This window comes from Anolis sagrei, chromosome 5, assembly GCF_037176765.1.
Source record: "Anolis sagrei isolate rAnoSag1 chromosome 5, rAnoSag1.mat, whole genome shotgun sequence".
In the NCBI taxonomy this organism is placed as follows: Eukaryota; Metazoa; Chordata; class Lepidosauria; order Squamata; family Dactyloidae; genus Anolis; species Anolis sagrei.
The window spans coordinates 100,129,368-100,149,474 of NC_090025.1; the positions used below are offsets into that span (position 1 = coordinate 100,129,368).

General features: G+C 41.3%; 1 protein-coding gene across 1 annotated transcript in view; it reads right to left on the reverse strand.

The window, feature by feature from the left end:
• Window positions 1-19,345, reverse strand: part of KIAA0930 (KIAA0930 ortholog) — a 68,625-nt gene extending 49,280 nt beyond the window's left edge. The window contains exon 1 of the mRNA XM_060778137.2: window positions 18,970-19,345. Coding sequence (XP_060634120.1) covers window positions 18,970-19,126 — 157 coding nt within the window. The 5' untranslated portion in view covers window positions 19,127-19,345. The remainder of the gene's footprint in view (window positions 1-18,969) is intronic.
• Window positions 19,346-20,107: the final 762 nt, after the last annotated feature.

Consider the following 20,107-nt stretch of genomic DNA (forward strand, 5'->3'; position numbering starts at 1 on the left):
GTCTGTGGCCCTGTTACAGGTACTTTCCCCTCTTTACAGAATGATCCTTGACTTACCCATAGATCATATCTAAATCCAATTCTGGTCCTAAAACTTGACTTTAACTTATACATGAAATCAATATGTATGTCAAACTTGCAGAATTATTATAACAATTCAGTTAAATGCAATGAAAATTTAAAATAACTAAACTGTTTAAAATAGTTGACTATACCAGTACACACACGTTTTTAAAAGTTGCCACAGCAAAAGGATAACAAAGTGGAGACCATTCTGGCCTTCCTAGGAAGAGAGGTCAAGTTTAGAGGCAACTGCTGAGAAAGCCTTCTCTGGTATCCCCATAAACCATGCTTGTGATGGAGGTGGGACTGAGAGAAGAACCTCTCCTGATGATCTCGGGGCCTGGATAGGTTCATACCAGGAGATACAATCTGCCAAGTAGCTTGGAACCGATTTATAGAGGGTTGTACAGGGAATAACCATTACTTTGAATCAGACCCATAGCTAGGATTTTGATTGGGGGGGGGGGGCTGAGTTTGAATCGAGGGGGGCTGAGGATCTACCCTAGCAAACTTTTTATATTGTTATCCCAATTTCCCCATGTATATGGGATATATTGAGCATGGTGATCAGATCATGATATGAATAAACATAACAGTTTAAATAATGTACCAGTAAGGCCTTCTTGTGGACCACCCTGAGAATTTCGCCCCGGCTACATGCCTGCTTTGAATTGTGCAACAAGGGAGTTGTGTTCTCCCTGTTAACAATCTGGCCACAGCTATTTGGGTCAGCGGAAGTTTCCAAACATCCTTCAAAGGCAGTCCCGATTAAAGCTACTGCAACATGAGCTGGAGAACCACACCTTTCACTTCTCCCCCTGTTTGCTCCTTCATGTGAACCCTCCCTCAGGGCATTCACATTGTACTTTGTTCTCCAATGGAGCATTTGCTTTTTAAGCAGATATTTAAGCAGATATGGAGCATTTGCTTTTTGAGCAGGTTGGCGAATAATAGCTGGTTATGGTTTTGCTTCATGCATTTATTTTTGAAGACTTCTTTTTCACTGTTGCTATTGCAAACCATCTTTAATTTTTTGAATTAAAAAGGAAGAAATGAATAGCATACTGCTTTTTAAAGGAAAAAATCACGTGCACACACAATTTGTTTAAGGGTGGATATTCCAAGGTGCATGTCTAGTTTAGTTTTAACCCAATAATCAATTATATGCCTCACAATGAGGCCAGTTAGATGCAAGCCAAGTGAAAGAGGGTAAATACACAACAAAGAAGAGCAATGGAGGTAGACTATGCCGCCATGCCCACTCCTGTCCCATCCCAACATCAGGAGAGAATGCCTCTACACCAGGGATCCACAAACGTTTTAAACAGAGGGCCAGGTCACAGTCCCTCAAACTGTTGGAGGGCCAGATTATAATTTGAAAAAACATGAATGAATTCCTATGCACATGGCACATATCTAATTTGTAGTGCAAAAAACACTTTAAAACAATACAAGAATTAAAATGAAGAACAATTTTAACAAATATAAACTTATTAGTATTTCAATGGGAAGTGTGGGCCTGCTTTTGGTTGATGAAATAGGATTGTTGTTGTTGTTGTTGTGTGCTTTCAAGTCATTTCAGATTTAGGTTGATCCTGAGTGAGGGCCGGGTAAATGACCTTGGAGGGCCGTATCCAGCCCTTGGGCCTTAGTTTTAGGACCCCTGCTCTAGAACATGGCCGTATAGCCTGAAAAAACTTACAATAACCCAGTGATTCCGACCATGAAAGCCTTTGACAAAGTATCACTGTATGGAAATGTGAAACAACCACTGGATTTGAATTTCTGCTCAGCCATGGAGGTCATAAACTGAACCCATGAGATAAACCCATGAGATCAAAGTCCTGAATGGTTTGGGACCTGCCTACCTGTGTGACCACATTTCTGTGTACAAACCCACACGATCTCTTCAATCATCTGGAGAGGCCCTGCTCGCGCTCCCACCTCCTTCACAGGCGCGATTGGTGAGGACAAGGGAGAGGGCCTTCTCGGTGGTGGCCCCCCAACTCTGGAACTCACTTCCCAAGGACATCTGGCAGTTTTTAGGAGGAGCCTAAAAACGTAGTTGTTCCAGTGTGCCTTCCCAAAATAAGGAAAATTCCCAGCAATATGCCCTCAGAATACACTTTACTACTGGTTTAGGACTGACTGCGTCCCCTCATCTCTCTTTAAAAACTCTATACCAGTTATATCCTACCTTGTTCATGCCCAGCGTTTATTTTTTAATTTTTTAAACTATTACATTTGGCCCAGCCATAGGTTTTTAAACCCTTGTGTGTTACTGTTTACTGTTTATTGTTTACTCGCGGTCCCCTGCCACGCGTTGCTGTGGCCCAGTTGCTGTGGCCCAGTGATCTGGAAAATAAAGTAATGAGAAAGTGTTGGTTTCAAATATATGTAATGTCTTTATGCTTGTGGTTAAACAGTATTTCTTGTTGTTTCTTTGTCAGTGTTGATGTGTTGATTGTCTGGTTTGCCTACTCTGGAACATGCAACATACCACTGTCCTTCTTTAGGGATCCCTTTCAAATCTTACTGCATCTGTCATATACATATATGTGTGTGCGTGAATGGATGGATGGCCCTTTGTCAGGAGGGCTTTGATTATGTTTTCTTGCCCTGGTGAAGGGAGTTGGACTGCCTGGCCTTAAAGCAGCATTTCTCAACCTGGAAAGTCAAGACCGGGGGGGGGGGGGGTCACCAGGGGGGTGTATGAAGGTTCACCAAAGACCACCAGAAAACACAGTATTTTCTGTTGGTCATGAGGGTTCTGTGTGGGAAGTTTGGCCCAATTCCATCGCTGGTGGGGTTCGGAATGCTCTTTGATTGTAGGTGAACTATAAATCCCAGTAACTACAACTCCCAAATGTCAAGATCTATTTCCCCCAAAATCCATCTATGTTTATATTTGGACATATTGAGTATTTATGCCAAGTTTGGTCCAGATCCATCATTGTTTGAGTCCACAGTGCTCTCTAGATGTAGGTGAACTACAACTCCAAAACTCAAGGTCAATGCCCACCAAACCCTTCTAGTGTTTTCTGTTGATCATGGGAGTTCTGTGTGCCAAGTTTGGTTCAATTCGATCGTTGGTGGACTTCAGAATGCCCTTTGATTATAGGTGAACTATCAATACCAGCAACTACAACTCCCAAATGACAAAATCACAATTTTTGAGTGATGGTCACTCCTTGTGTTGTGAGATGTTTTGTTGTCAAATTTGGTGTGATTTCGTTCATTGGTTATTTTGTTTTTAAGGTACTCATTACGCACAGAGCATTTATATATAGATAGATATGTGATTTATATTAATTGTATTGTATTTATTGTTTTTGCTGTTGTTTATTGATGTACTGTTGGGCTTGGCCTCACGTAAGCCATTCCGAGTTCCTCGGGGAGATGGTGGCGGGGTATAAATAAAGTTTTATTATTATATTCTTATTATTATCACCTAGAAGACCTCATGGAAGAGTGTCTGTTGGGCTTGGCCTCACGTAAGCCGTTCCGAGTTCCTTGGGGAGATGGTGGTGGGGTATAAATAAAGTTTTATTATTATTATTATTATTATTATTATTATTATTTTATTATCACCTAGAAGACCTCATGGAAGAGTCATGAGGATGAAACAACATGACATTAGTAAACCTCATAGAGAAAAGGGAGGAGTGAGGGAAGACAATATGAATGAGTAAAGAAAAAAGCATTCTCATTTATTATGCTTGTATCAAGTGATAAATATGCTTTTTTGATATTAGTGTTCTGAGAACATCTAAAGGCTGATCCATGTGACTAGCTGGTGCACTCCTGTTTTTACAGGTACCAGAGAACAAAAAAGGCTAATTGTGCATATTCCCAAGAGTTGATCAAAAACAAAAAAGAGAACGCTAAATCTATCACCAATGGTTCTGATATTATCTGAGCAAACAAGAAAGGGAGCAAGGGGGGAGGGGATCTGAGATCTGGAAATGTCTCATTACAGTTCTAGGCAGAATCTGAATACCCACGACAAAGCCAGCGCCCAGCGTGCAGCCCAGACCTCGAGTGACATCATTGTGTCTGCGGAGCAACGTGATTTAAAAGCATGTCACTTGCTCCAGACTGTGGAAGGAGACACAGCATGCTTTTATGCCACCATTCTGCCACCAGGGGCTTTTAGACAGAAATCTATCAACATGCCAGGAGAAACCACTATTAACATCCTGCTCACATTCCTCTTACAATAAAAGGACTCAAAGCCACTAGAGGCAAGATGGGAATCTTTTCTTTTCCTCCCTTCCCAACTCCTCCCCTCAATTTTGCATCATCAAAACTACACAGAAAAGCTTTTTGATCCCCATCTTTCCTTTAGGTGAGATGAAAACTTCCTTTGTATAGTTTGGCTGGTCAGAGGAATTCAAACATTGCTGTAATGAATCAAATAGTCAATTGTACATTAATTAAAAATCTGTGTGGCATATTAATTAAGGCCCAAATAATTTTATTATTATGTTGCCTTTTAAACAATTAAAATCAATTACATTTAAAGGAAGATGTATATTATTAAAATCTCAAATCTCAAAATGCCTGCTCTTATCTCTGCCAATGTAGCGTTAAGGAATATAGCATTGCTCTCTCTAAAAGAAAATCCCAATACTGCATCTATATAAATAAAAATATAATGTTCGTTTGTGGAATTAACAGAACTCAAAAACCACTGGGCAAATTGACACCAAATTTGGACACAATACAGCTGTCAGGCCAATGAGTGACAATCACTCATAAAAACACCGAAAAACACAGCAGAAGGGACTGAAAAAGCCAAAAAAGCAAGAAGACGCTACAGTGCATGAGCAAAAACAACTCCCCCAACAAACAAAACACATAATAGCATATCCACACTCTCCTCCAGACTACAGCACCCAGCATCCCCTAGACCAGGTCGTTTAGGAGAGGACGATGATCCAAATGCACTGCTTCCAAGATGCAAGCTTTCTTCTCCTTGGATTTCTTTGAGAGCATCCCAATCCCTGCATATTTCCAATTTCCTATTCCTGGACTACAACTCCCAGCAATCCTCTAGATAGATATATTAGATAGAGATAGGAAGGTAGATGGATCAGGAGGACTGCTGGGAGTTGCAGTCCAAGAATAGGTAGAGAAGGGAGAAAGGGGAGAAAGAGGAAGGGAAAGAAAAGGAGGAAGGGAAGAGGGAGAAGAAAAGAAGGATGGAAGGAGAGAAGGAAAGAAAAAAGGGAAGGAAGAAGAGAAAGGAAGAGAAAAAGAGGGAGGGAAGGTTGGCCACAGCAACGTGTGGTGGGTACTGCTAGTAGAGCATAAAAATTAAACTGACATCATCCATTTGTTCCAAATTGTTTCTGCACCACTTTGTGATGCAATTAACACAATTGAATCACAAAGGAAGAACACAATCCTAGTTGCATTCATATGAGACCTAGCTCTCTAGAGGAGAAGCCAGCTGATCAGTCATAAACTCTAGGACAGTTGTTCTCAAACTGGGGTCCCCAGATGTTTTTGGCCTACAACACCCAGAAATCCCAGCCAGTTTACCAGCTGTTAGGATTTCTGGGAGTTGAAGGCCAAAAACATCTGAGGACCCCAGGTTGAGAACCACTGCTCTAGGAGATGTTACTTTGTTAGAATAAAGCTCCCTAAATCCCCCAGCAAGCATGGGCCCTATAGTCCAAAACAGAACAATTTCCTAGATTTTCACTCTTCTTTTCACTGAAACTGAGAAGCAGGGGTAACGGTATTTTTAAGACTATTCAGTACTTTTCTTCTCTTACTTCAACGCTGTCCCTTGGGCCTATAAATTAAGTGAAGTCATGTATAGGCTGTAGAGTGTTTAGATGAAACTTTTGTAAATTAACTTCTTGGAAATGAATCAGCCTTGTACAATAATAATGACAGATGGTTAGAAATTAAAGGCACTCTTGGGGCCCTTTTACACTAGTTAACTGGAGCTTAATCCTGACAAGACAGAGGTCCTCCTGGTCAGTTGTGTGACCGATCAGGGTATAGGGTGGCAACCTGTGCTTGATGGGGTTACACTCCCTCTGAGGACACAGGTCTTTGTCTGGGGGTCCTCTGGACGCAGCACTGACATTTGATGTTCAGGTGTTGGTGGTGGCCGGGAGGGCCTTTGCACAGTTAAAGTTTGTGCGCCAGCTGCAACTGTATCTCGGAAAGTCTGACTTGGCCACAATGGTTCACACCTTAGTTACCTCCAGACTGGATTACTGAAATGCACTCTATGCATTTGAAGATGGCCCGGAAATTAAAACTGGCACAAAGGTTGGCAGCCAGGCTGTGAACTGGAGCAAGTTATAGGGAGCAGACAACCCCCTGTTAAAACAGCTTCACTGGCTGATAAGTTCCGGTCCCAATTCAAGGTGCAGGTTATCACCTACAAAGCTCTTAACAGTTCAGGTCCAGCTTAACTTCGTGATCGCATCTTCCCCCATGAATCTAAATGAGCTCTAAGATATGCTGAGGAGGCTCTTCTCTCGTTTCCACCTCCATCACAAATGCGGTTGGTGGGAATGAGGGAGAGGGCCTTCTCAGTGGTGGCTCTGTGGCTCTGGAACTAAATCTACATCTATGATCAATCAGACCTAAGAAGTCCCTCTACCCTAATGGCACCCTTTGTTCAGTCCATGTTATCCTAAGACTGAACCCCAACAGCCACAATTTGAGGTTACCATAGTTCTTAGATTGTAACACTCAAATTTTATAATAACAACAAATTTAGACTGTTGTTATCTGGCTACTATAATCTACGCTCTGGTATAGACTACTGTAATGCTCTCTACGTGGAGTTGCCATTGAAGACTGTTCGGAAGCATCAAATGGTCCAACAGGCGGCAAATTGCTCACCAGAGTGGCGTACAGGGAGCATACAACCCTCCTGTTACATCAGCTCCACTAGCTGTCAGTTTGCTACTGAGCACAATTCAGTTTAGTTTTTACACCTTATTTTATTTTTCTGGTTATTTAATATTTAATGTTTATTTTACTTAAGTGATATTGACTGTTCTAATGTAGCACAAATCCTATGTAAAATCATACTACGTATTTTTGACATTAATATTGAAATCTGAAATATATACAGAAAGTCTTTACTTTAGCCTATAAAGCCCTAAACAGATCCGACCGAGCTTACCTATCCGAATGGATCTCTCCCTATGAACCATCTCACAGTTTAAGATCATCAGGGGAGGCCCTGCTCTCAGTCCCACCTCCTTTGCAGGCACAATTGGTGGGGACAAGACACAGGGCCTTCTCAGTGGTGGCCATTGCCTGTGGAATTCTGTCTCCGGGGATATTAGATCAGCCCCGTCCCTCCTGACCTTGCGTAAGAGAGTGAAAACGTGACCAGGACTTTGGAGAACTTGTGTAATAGATTGATATGCAATGACTATTGGAATTGCCCGGATTATACTTGATTACATGGTTAATTGTGAAGATATTATCTTAAATTTTAAAAATTGTTTTAATGTATTTTATAATTCTATTTAAAATTTTATTTTAATTGTACATTGTTTTGTGGCATCGAAGAGTTGCCTATGTGTAAGCCACCTTGGGTCCCCTCCAGGGTGGAGAAAGGCAGGGTAAAAATGTTGTAAATAAATAAATAAATTGTGGGACTTGGACTTGTCATAATAAATTTGCTAGCATTTTATACATGCATACACAAATTGGCCCACAACACAAATTAGACAAGAAATAATTTATTAGCTCTAATGGATAATGATATTCTAGAACATGGCCATATAGCCTGAAAAACCTACAGCAACCCGATAATGATATTATTTGATACAATTACAGAAGACAAACAAACATGTCTTTCTCATCTATCCCTCCTTACTAGAGTAACACCCTATTGTTTGGCTTATGTTCTTCACAAAATACAATTCTTAATTTGTAGTGCAACCCCATACGTTCCTGAACTTAAAAGGAAACCTCAGATAACAGTACTGAAATGAATAACTGCCATTATAAGTTACCATACGGTCACCCTGGAGGACACAGAAGCACACCATAGAATTGCCTAGAGTAACTTTTTTCACTTTCTGCACTTTTTCTAAGAATATAGAAAGGAAAGTAAGGGGATGGGGCGTGTTGAGATTGTAGATACCGACTGCAAAGCTTCGAAGTTTCTCAAAACTGTCCAGTTTATTTTGCACTGAGAACAAAAATTGTGGAAAGTGTTGATATATCATATTTCCTCTCATCTAAGTTTCTTGAGAGGTTGGGAGCTTGATTCAGTCTAATCTAAAAAATGACAGATGTCCATTCTATCCTCAGTCCTGACATTATAGAGACATGTTCCTACACTAGAGTTACCGGATTCTATAAACGCTTTAAATGTCAAGGTTCCATGCTTTTTAAAAGAACACCTTTTTAATGAGAAACATGTAGTTTTGAAAGATTAGAGTGAGAATTTAGTGACTTTTTGGTTGGCCAAATGACGGTATCATCACAATGTATACAAAAAGTGTAGGCATGTCAGTTAGAAAGCTTCTGACAGCAACAGGCCATCAGCTTCGGTGAAGCCACCACATTTCTCTCCTTGCCTCTGCATTTCCGAAACCATGTTGTCGAGGTACGCCGGAGGCCCCACGGAGATCGAGCGCTGCATCAAGTCACTTCTCGGCGTCTTCCAGAAGCATGCCGGACATGACAGGGATGCGACCTCCCTCTCCAAAGAGGAAATCAAGACGTTCATGAACACAGAGTTGGGCTCTTTGATAAAAAAAGACCCTACCATCATGGATCATATAGGGAAGAAAATCGACATGAACAATGATGGAAAAAATTTTCAGAGTTCTTGAACCAGATTGGGGGTATCGCTGAAGCCTGCCATCGCCACGTCACAACCTCCACCAGACCCTAGAAACCATCACCAGACGTTCGCCGCAAACATTCCAACATTTCCCAATAAAAGATGTCTAGTTTCCATGGAAAAAAAAAGAAAGCTTCTAACAAAGAAGTTACATTTTACACTTACTATTTCTGCCTGCCCACTCTTCACTTTGCTCCTTGTCCTCTGTCTAGTATTTCTTTTCTTCTTTTACCAGGATAGACAAAGGCTGAAAGAGGGCTGATGAAACCCAAGTCTTTCAGTATTGAAAACAAGCACCCTATCCACAGTAAACCATGCCATAAAGCATCAGCTGGGAAAGGGTAGGATTCTACTTCAGTTGAATCTATAGTAGTTGTATGCATGCCTACCTTCAACAAAGTAAACAGCAGCTGCCTCGTGAATCCCTTACTGAGTGTACATGAGCAGAATCACAAGGGAAAGGAAAAACGGATAGGAAACCATATGAAAAGTGGAAATTAATAAAAAGAAAAAAACATTCCTGAATATCTTTTGGAATAATAATAATAGTAATAATAATAATAATAATATTAATCTTTATTTATACCCCGCCATCATCTCCCCAATGGGGACTCAGAGTGGCTAACATGAGGCCGAGCCCAAAAATAATACAACAAAATAATATGCAAAACAACAGAAAATTAAACACAACAAAATAAAATAGACAATGCAAAATAACATAATAAAATCAATCACAATCACAAAGGGCCAAATGTGCAAGATAAAATGTTAAAACCCTGGGTGAGATGGGAAATAGAAAAAGTATATTTGTAAAGGAGGAGACAGGGAGCACTGGGGTTTGGGCTTCATTAGGGGTATGGGAAAGTGCATTGTGTAAACAAACTGTAGATGGAAACTAACAAAAATGGGTTGGATGGTCACTCTTCTAAGGCTCTTAAGTGGTCTCTACCAGGCTCAATGTCCTTGTTTACTTTGCATGATTTACATGACTTGGTTGTTTCATTTCAATTGACTATACTGAGTCTTGGACTATAACTGTGGCTTCAAATCTCTGCTTGGCTATGAAAACCCACTGAGAGACCATCGGCAAGTCACACTTTCTCAGCCACAAAGGAAGTCAACCCCCAACGACAAATCTTGCCAAGTCCCATGACAAGGTCACCTTAGAGTCACCATACACAAGAAAGGACTTGAAGATTAAGATTAACATTAAACATTAAACAAGTATCTACAAATATTTTACAGAAGTAGTCACATGCAGATTCATACATTCTTGAAATGGAAAATTACCATCCTGAAACTAGAGGGAAAAGGAGTATCTAAGCTGAGTCATTTCAACAGGAACTAATATTGCATTTAGAATCCCAGTTATTCTTACTGGCTTCCTTGGCAGTTATTTCACAACATGTTTCTTGAGAAATGGATGAAGCCATACTCATTTGGAGAAGCTTATTAGTTTTACTATTTCTGAAAGGAGTTCCTAAAATGCGCAACAGTTTGAAAAAGGAATAGCATATCTTCAGGATACATCTAACAAAGGCAGCTTTGCAATGCACTCGGCAGACCTTAGTACAGTGGTTCTCAACTGAAAGCCAAAACCAAGGTTACAACATCTGTTATAGAACTCCAGTATGCTGATGACAATGTCATCTGCGCGCATTCAGAAGATCTACAAGCCACTCTAAACACCTTCGCAGAAGAATACGAAAAGCTCGGCCTGTCATTGAACATCGAGAAAACCAAAGTGCTGTTCCAGCAGTCACCAGCCAACCCCTCTCCAATGCCAGCTTAATGGTGTAACATTAGAAAATGTTGACCATTTCCGCTACCTTGGCAGCCACCTCTCCACCAAAGTCAACATCGACACCGAAATACAACACCGCCTGAGCTCTGCGAGTGCAGCATTTTTCCGAATGAAGCAGAGTGTTTGAGGACTGGGACATCCGTAGGGATACCAAGGTGCTTGTTTATAAAGCTATTGTCCTCCCAAGCCTGCTGTATGCCTGCAAAACGTGGACTGTCTACAGACGTCACATGCAACTCCTGGAACGATACCATCAGCGCTGCCTCCGGAAAATCCTGCAAATCTCTTGGGAAGACAAGCAGACAAATGTCAGCGTGCTGGAAGAAGCAAAGACCACTAGCATTGAAGCGATGGTCCTCCGCCATCAACTCCGCTGGATTGGCCACATTGTCCGGATGCCCAACAACTGTCTCCCAAAGCAGTTGCTCCACTCTGAACTCAAGAACAGAAAACGGAATGTTGGTGGACAGGAAAAGAGATTTAAAGATGGGCTCAAAGCCAACCTTAAAAACTCTGGCATAGACACTGAGAACTGGGAAGCCCTGGCCCTTGAGTGCTCCCGCTGGAGGTCAGCTGTGACCAGCAGTGCTGCAGAATTCGAATAGGAATGAATGGAGGGTGAAATAAAGAAACGTGCCAAGAGGAAGGCACATCAAGCCAACCCCGACCGAGAACGCCTTCCACCTGGAAACGAATGCCCTCACTGTGGGAGAAGATGCAGGTCAAGAATAGGGCTCCACAGTCACCTACAGATCCACAAGAATACCGATCATGAAAGACTATCCTACTTGTCCAATGTGGGATCGCCTAAGTAAATAAGGTTCTCAACCTGTGGGTCCCCAGATGTTTTGGCCTTCAGCTACCAGAAATCCTGACAGCTGGTAAACTGACTGATACGTATTTTGTGTCCAAATTTGGTGTCAATTCATCCAGTGGTTTATGGGTTACGTTAATCCCACAAACATTACATTGTTATTTATATAACTAGCCATACCCTGCCATCCGTTGCTATGGCCCAGTGTATATGTGTTTTGTGTGTGTATATATATGTGTTTATGTCTGTGTATATATTTGTGTATATATGTGTTTGTGTGTCTTTTCATGTGTGTATACATTTGTGTATTTGTATTTATATGTGTATATGTTTATTGTGTATGTGTGTGCTTGGGCATATGCATATATGTATATACATGTGTGTATGTATATGTATATGCATGTAGGTGTATATGTATGTATATATGTATATACGTGTGTGCTTGTGTATGTATATGCATGTCTGTAGGTATGTGTGCATGTGTATATGTATATTTCTGTGTTTATATGTGTACATGTGTGTGCTTGTGTATATATGTATATGTGTGTAGGTGTATATGTAGGTGGGTATATTTGTGTGTGCTTGCGTATATGTGTGTCTGTATGTGTGTGCGCTTGTGTATATGTGTATGAACGTATGTGTATATGTATATATGGTTTATTTTGCAGGGGTTTTAAAGTCCGTTCTGCTGTTTGTGTGTGCGTGTGTGTGTGTGTGTGTTTAGGGGTGATGGACACTCATTGGTGTGATTGGTGTCTTGTGGCCAAATTTGGTGTCAATTCGCCCAGTGGTTTTTGAGTTATATTAATCCCAAAAATGAACATTACATTTTTATTTATATAGATTATTACATCCATATTTTCATCTCAAATATTATTATACACTTCGTCCAAAGTTTCAAAAATTCCATATATTCTCTGTAACAGAAAAGAACCCACTCTCATCATCTGACAAAAGAGCTGGCAGTCATGTCTTCCCATACTGTCCAGTGTTCTTCCTATCTTTTCTTCCAGTTCTTTACCTATCTTTTATACAATGCTACCCAATTGCCATATAAATCTAAAAATTACAAACATTTAACCCCAGTTACAAAACAACCCCACCATCCCATCCCCAATTTCCATGATGATCCTTCAAGTGAAAATAAAATATTTTTTAAAAATAAATTATTTGCAGGAATTGGAAAAGTATTTCTGTATGAGATTATGAGTTATTTCTTTAAGGGACACTGGAAGCAACAGGAAAGAGATTAAGATTTTAAGATCTTAAATGATTTACCTTGAGATTAGACCATAAACCCTCAGCATGTGCAACAGGTCTTGGGCCAACATCATGACAAAACAACAGAGTCCAGTTTGCTGAACAAAGAGGCATGCTGTCTTTTTGAGGTGGGAATGGGATGGAAGACAGCAACCTTTTGTTTACATTGTCTTCCCTGACTCTAAAATGCACACCAGCCTTTATTGTTCATTCTGCATGAAGGTATGGCTTTGTTTTTGTTTCTCTCTGAGAAAAAAGTCCAATACTGCATTCTCACACTCCTTCACAGCTGGCAATGGGTTGTGCCTATGTGACATGAGCTGTCAAGCAGGCCCAACACACAAACTGTCCTATGCGCTTGGGTGACTCTAACAATAGGGTCCATGCGCCGCATATTACGGCCTCCAGTCAAAACAAGGCAGATGGGCAATGAAGAAAAAAGAATCTGAATGGAAAACCTTGCAATCTGAGTGAGCGTAAGGAAAAGCAATATAGGGAAAAGACTAATAATCAGTCTGTATGGATTCAAGTGAAATGCTGCAGCACTTTTTAATAAGCCATCCAACAGAGCACTTCCTGTAACGTGACAATCTCCTTCCATCTCAATGAAATGTTGAGCAGATCAGACACACCTACACGAACCCTTCCTGAGACAAAGACAGACCAGAAGGAAACAAAACTATCACCACCCTGGCTATGTTTAAAGGCGTCCTGGAGCTAGGAAGATTACAATCTATCTCTCCCTCTTTCCAGGGGAAAGCCTAAATATTAACATGAAACTCTGCCATTCCCAAGCCTATGGGGTCATCTACATACAGAGAAAGAATACGAATAGATCAGCCATAGGACAGAATGAGCCTAGAATTGTGTGATTATTTTGACATCAGGCCTAAGAGCAACTCACAGCCCAGCAACCTCAGGTAACCCGCTCAAAAGGATGGAGCCTGGCTTAGCTAGCCCTGAAGCATAATGCCGGGCACTTGCCAGGCCAATACACCTTTATGAAGAGACGGAAGATTGCAAGTTAAAAACAAAGGGATAACAGCTATTATGACTTAGTCCAGAAGATCAAAGGGAATTTTCCATGTATTTTGGAATATATTTTATATAAATATGTTTTATTCTGTATTTTTATAGAAATACATTTTAATATATCTACAATTTATTTATTTTATTCTGACAGGCTTTTAAAGAAGGTTTTTAAGATCATCGGGGGCTGCTGTGATTTTATATGTTTTTAATGATGTTCAATACCGTTTTAACACTTGTATATTTGTATACATTTTTGATGTTGCTTGTGTTTAATTCTATTTTCATGTTTGCATTTCTGTATATTTTAAATTGTATATTAATGCCTTGATGTCAAGCTGCTTTGTGTCCTCTTTGGGGAGATAAAATATAATAGTATTAAAAACACTCTTATATTTATTTATTATTATATTTATTCAGTTGGGTCTGAATAAATATAATAATAAATAAATATAATAGTATTTTTAAATTGTATTGCAATGCTTTTAGTTGTGAGCTGCTTTAAGGGCCCCTCCAGACAGGCCCCATATCCCAGGATCTGAATAAACAGAAAACCTGGCATATAGAGCCCTTCCACACAGCCATATAAACCATAACATCAAGGGAGAAAAATCTCATAATCTCTGCTTTGAACTGGGATATCTGAGTCCACACTGCCATATATTGCAGTTCAAAGCAGATAATGTGGGATTTTATTCAGCTGTGTGGAAGGGGTCTAGAAGGGTCCTCAGTCTCCGTATGGAGAGAAAATGTGGGATATAAGTAATCATAATAATAATGATATGTGTTCCTCAAATTTTTACAATGTTTACAACTTTAAATTATGCTGTAACCCACCATGAGGAGAAGTAATAAAATAATAATAATAATAATTATTATTATTATTATTATTACTTAAATGAACCATTTAAATGCACCATTTAAACTTTAGCAAGCAGTCGTACTGGATACAGCTGATTCAAACCTAGCCTGAGTACCAAATGTCAATAGTAACTGCTGACATTTGTTTTTAAGACCAATTCAGGGGGTGCTGTGATTTTTAGCTTTGAACACGCATCAGATACGTTTGAATGGTTTTAACTGTGAATCTTTTAACACAGTTTACATTTAATTCTGTTTTAATATTTGTATTTTTGTGATGCTGTACCAACCTTTTTACATCAAGCCGCTTTGAGTCCCCTTTGGGAGAGATAAAGTAGGATATTATTATTATTGTGTGTATGTGTGTATCCTGCTTTATCTTTATACGGAGACTCAAAGTAGGTCACAATCAAGAACATTATAGGTAAAGGTTTCTCCTTGACATTAAGTCTAGTCATGTCCGACTCTGGGGGGTGGTGCTTATCTCTATAAGCCGAAGAGTCGGTGTTGTCCATAGACGTCTCCAAGGTCATGTGGCCAGCATGACTGCATGGAGCACCGTTAACTTCCCGCAAAATCAGTACCTATTGATCTACTCACATTTGCCTGTTTTCGAACTACTAGCCAGAAGCTGGGAATTCAAACTGCCAACCTTTCAGTCAGCAAGATCAGAAGCTGGGAATTCAAACTGCCAACCTTTCAGTCAGCAAGATCAGCAGCTCAGTGGTTCAACGAGCTGTGCCACCAGGGGGCCTACACATCAAAACACATTACAGCTTAAAATATACAATAATAATACAGTATATCATTATATGTTATTATAGATTATCAGCAGCAATTATATTTAATATATTAGATCTGCTGAGGAGGTTCTTGGTCCCACACGCATCTCAAGCACGGCTGGTGGGAACGAGGGAGAGGGCCTTTTCAGTTGTGGCCCCCTGGCTTTGGAATGCCCTCCTGAGGGAGATCAGGCAAGCCTCAACAATTCAATCCTTTCGGAAGGAGCTGAAGGCATAGCTATTCAAGCAGGCCTTTGATAATGGCTAATGTATCATCTAAATAGGATGAACTAAAGAGAAGGAAGTTTTACCCTGACATTTTAATGCTAGAACTTTTATCTGTTTTGTGGCTGGGATGCTAAACTTGGCTTGTACAGCACACTTTTAAACTGCAATTTATTGTTGTGTTTTTATTGGTTACTAGCCGTCACCTGCCACACACTGCTGTGGCCCAGTCTGTGTATATGTGTTTTGTGTGTCTATATGCATATATATGTGTGTGTATATTTGTGTATAAGTGTATATATGTGTGTTTGTGTATATATGTGGTTCGTATATATGCATTGTATTTTATTTTATTTTTGCTTTTTAAGTCTCTTCTGCTATGTTTTCCGGTGTTTTATGAGTGATGGTCACTCGTTGGCCTGATATGTTTTGTGTCCAAATTTGCTGTCAATTCATCCAGTGGTTTTTGAGTTATGTTTATCCCACAAATGAACATTATATTTTTATTTATATAGATTTTGTTTTGATTCAGGTGTTTTAAGTTAATTTATGTTATTTTATGTTATTTGGTGTTGTTTATTGATTTCGGCTAATTTTTGCTGTATTTTATGTGTTCTGTGTTGCACTACTGCTGCCTTGTAAGCCACCCCAAATCCTTTTAGGGAGTGGGGGCAGGATATAAACGCCTTGCCTAGAGAGATAAGATTGCTCCCTTCCCTCCTGTCCTTCCAAAAAATTGTGAAAACCTGGCTTTTCAAACAGGCCTTCCTGAATATGGCATAGATATATGATATTATGGACAACTGACGACGCAACTGGATAATGATTTGAGACGGAGACGCTTTGATAATGTTTTAAATGTTGTGTATCTCCCTCTACGTTGCAACCTCAAAATTTAAAATCTACTGGGGAGGCCCTGCTCTCAGTCCCAACAGCCTCGCAAACACGTCTGGTGGGGACGAGGGACAGGGCCTTCTCAGCGGTGGCCCCCCGCTTGTGGAATTCGCTCCCCAGCAAAATCAGATCAGCATTTTCCTTCCTTTCTTTTAGGAAAAAACTAAAAGCGTAGTTTTGGAGCCAGGCCTTTGGCTAGTGGGCACAGCAGCACTTTAGACACTGAACCCGGACTATAGAACTGTTACGACAATTGGAAACGGCTTTGTGACTATTGTGATTATGTGACTATGTGATCATGTGATTTTAATTTATTGTAATTGCTTTAATTTGCTATACATTATGATTTTTACATTGTGTTACTGATATTGTAGCGTCTAATTGCTGCCTGTATTAGCCGCCCTGAGTCCCCCTTGGGGGGTGAGAAGGGCAGGGTAGAAATGGTGTAAATAAATAAATAAGACTTTTGTGTTTTTATAGTGCAGTTAGTATTTTATAGTATTAATGACTGTTTTACTTTGTTGTATCTGCTCTGGCATCGAATTGTTGCCTATTGTTAACCGCTCTAAGTCGCCTTTGGGCTGAGAGGGGCAGTATATAAATGTAGCAAATAAATAAATACATTTAATATTACAATATTAATAGCAGTAGTAGTAGTATTTTTTGGTCATGTCAGGAGCGACTTGAGAAACTGCAAGTCACTTCTGGTGTGAGAGAATTGGCCGTCTGTAAGGATGTTGCCCAGGGGACGCCTGGATGATTTGATTTTTTTATCATCCTTGTGGGAGGCTTCTCTCATGTCCCCACATGAGGAGCTGGAGTTGATAGAGGGAGCTCATCCGCCTCTCCCCGGATTCGAACCTGCGACCTGTCGGTCTTCAGTCCTGCCAGCACAGGGGTTTAACCCACTGCACCACCGGGGACTCCTGTAGTAGTATTATATTGGGAGAAGGAGCAGGATATAAATAAATTTATTATTATTATATTATTAGTATTAGTATTGGAGCCCCCGGTGGTACAGTGGGTTAAACCCCTGTGCCGGCAGGACTGAAGACCAACAGGTTGCAGGTTCGAATCCGGGGAGAGTGTGGATGAGCTCCCTCTGTCAGCTCCAGCTCCTCATGCAGGGACATGAGAGAAGCCTCCCACAAGGATGATAAAAACATCAAAACATCCGGGCGCCCCCTGGGCAACGTCCTTGCAGACGGCCAGTTCTCTCACACCAGAAGCGACTTGCAGTTTCTCAAGTTGCTCCTGACACGACTATCTATATATATATATACACACACACACTAGTAGTAGTATTATATTGGGAGAGGGGGCAGGATATAAATAAATTTATTATTATTGTATTATTAGTATTAGTATTATATTGTATTACATTATAATCTATATAAATAAAAATGTAATGTGCCTTTGTGGGATTAACAGAACTAAAAAACCCGGACGAACTGACACCAAATTTGGACACGAGACACCTAACAACCCAATATATGTCCTTCACTAAAAAAAAATTGATTTTGTCATTTGGGAGTTGTAGTTGCTGGGATTTATAGTTCACCTACAATCAAAGAACATTCCGAACCCCACCAATGATGGAATTGAACCAAACTTGGCACACAGAAAATACTGGAAGGGTTTGGTGGGCACTGTCCTTTGGTTTTGGAGTTGTAGTTCACCTACATCCAAAGATGACTGTGGACTCAAACATTGATGGATCTGGAAGAAAACTCTACAAGAATACTCAATATGCCCAAATATGAACACTGGTGGAGTTTGGAGGGAATAGAATCATGACATTTGGGAGTTGTAGTAGCTGGGATGTATAGTTCACCTACAATCAAAGAGCATTCTGAACTCCACCAACGACAGAATTGGGCTAAACCTCCCACACAGAATCCCCATGTGGGCCACAGCAACGCGTGGCAGGGGACGGCTAGTAATATATATATATATATATATATATATATAGAGAGAGAGAGAGAGAGAGAGAGAGAGCGAGCACAGTATTAGTATTCTATATTACTATATTGTACTATACTACAATATTATTAGTATTTTTACAAGTAATATATAATATTCAAATAATATTATTAGTAGAAGGATGCCTGGTTCTTTGGGAGGTGAGGAGGGGAAGCAGGCCATAAAAGGCCCCTCTTTTCTTTGTAAAGGAGCCCAGGAAGTGGGTGCTGGGCACAAGCGTGTGCCCTTGAGGAAGTGCAGAGGGCCTGTGGCAGGGAATAGAGGAAGTGGCTTGGAAGTGGCTTTTGGTATTCTGGGGGGCGAGCTCAGGCCCGCCATGCAACCCATCTGAGGGCCCAGGCAGAGGCGCCGAGGCCGCCCAGGCTGCTGCTGCTGCTGCTCCCTCAGCCCCTTCCCCTTCCCCATCCCCTCACCGAGGCCGCTGATCTCGTGGCGGATGCTGAGGCGGCTCCTCTCCTCGGCTATGGCCCGCAGCATCTGCTGGAGCGAGCGATCCAGGTCCCCGACGCCAATGCCGTCCTCCTCGCCGTCCCTGGGCCCCGCCTGGGCGAAAGTCCGGAAGGATGCCATGCCCACCCCGCCGAGGATGGTCTCATCTCAGAGCCGGCGCTGCAGGAATCCCCTCCCCGGGAGACAGGCTCCGGCTCCTGCGCCCTCCTCCTCCTGGCACTTCCTGCAACACAGCTGGGAGAGAGAGGCGCCTTAAAGAGACAACCGGCCTCCGCGCGCCGGCCAATCGGGAGCCGCGCTCGCGCCCAACAGGCAGGAACAAGGCTTGGCTCCCTAAGGGCGAGCGCGCGCGGGCCGGCCAATCGGGAGCCGCGCTCGCGCCCAACAGGCAGGGGCGGGGCTTGGCTCACTGGGTGCGCGCTCGCGCCGCCCCTTCGCCCCGCCCCGCGAGGTTGCCTCGAGGTCTTGCCACTAGGGAAAGATGCCTCTTGAGACGCCTTCCTGAATGTGGTTCCCCCTTCCAAACCTCAAATAAAGAGCCTCCTACAAAGCAGTAGGAGAGAGAGTTGTCAGATGTACAAGCTGGGTTCAGAAAAGGCAGAGGAAGGAGAGTCCAAATTGCCAATATCCGCTGGATAATGGAGAAAGGCAGGGCTTTGGTATTGATACCTGTGATTTGTAGTTTTTTAAAGGAACTGATTCTCCAAAATGCCATAACTGTATCATCTTTGATATACAGTGTATATGATGTAATTTGGTATTTCCATCAAATCCGATTACTTGTCAACAGGCCTGTAGCGAGGGGGTGGTTTTAGGGGTTCAACCCCCCCCCCAAATGATTCAGATTTTTTTAAAAAACCTGGTTTACTCATGAATTTTAACTGGTTAACCAAATCCTCATGCTAAGTCTATGTGTATACATTAATGAAAAGTAATGCCTCCACCTTCGTTACTTGGGTTTGGATGGGAATATTTTAATAAATCAAACGCAGAAATAATCCTTAGATTGTGCTACTTAACTACCACTATTCACTTTTCCACATAATCAACAGACAATTGGATACATTTCTGCCAACGATGAACAAGTTTTCTGAAGCCGTC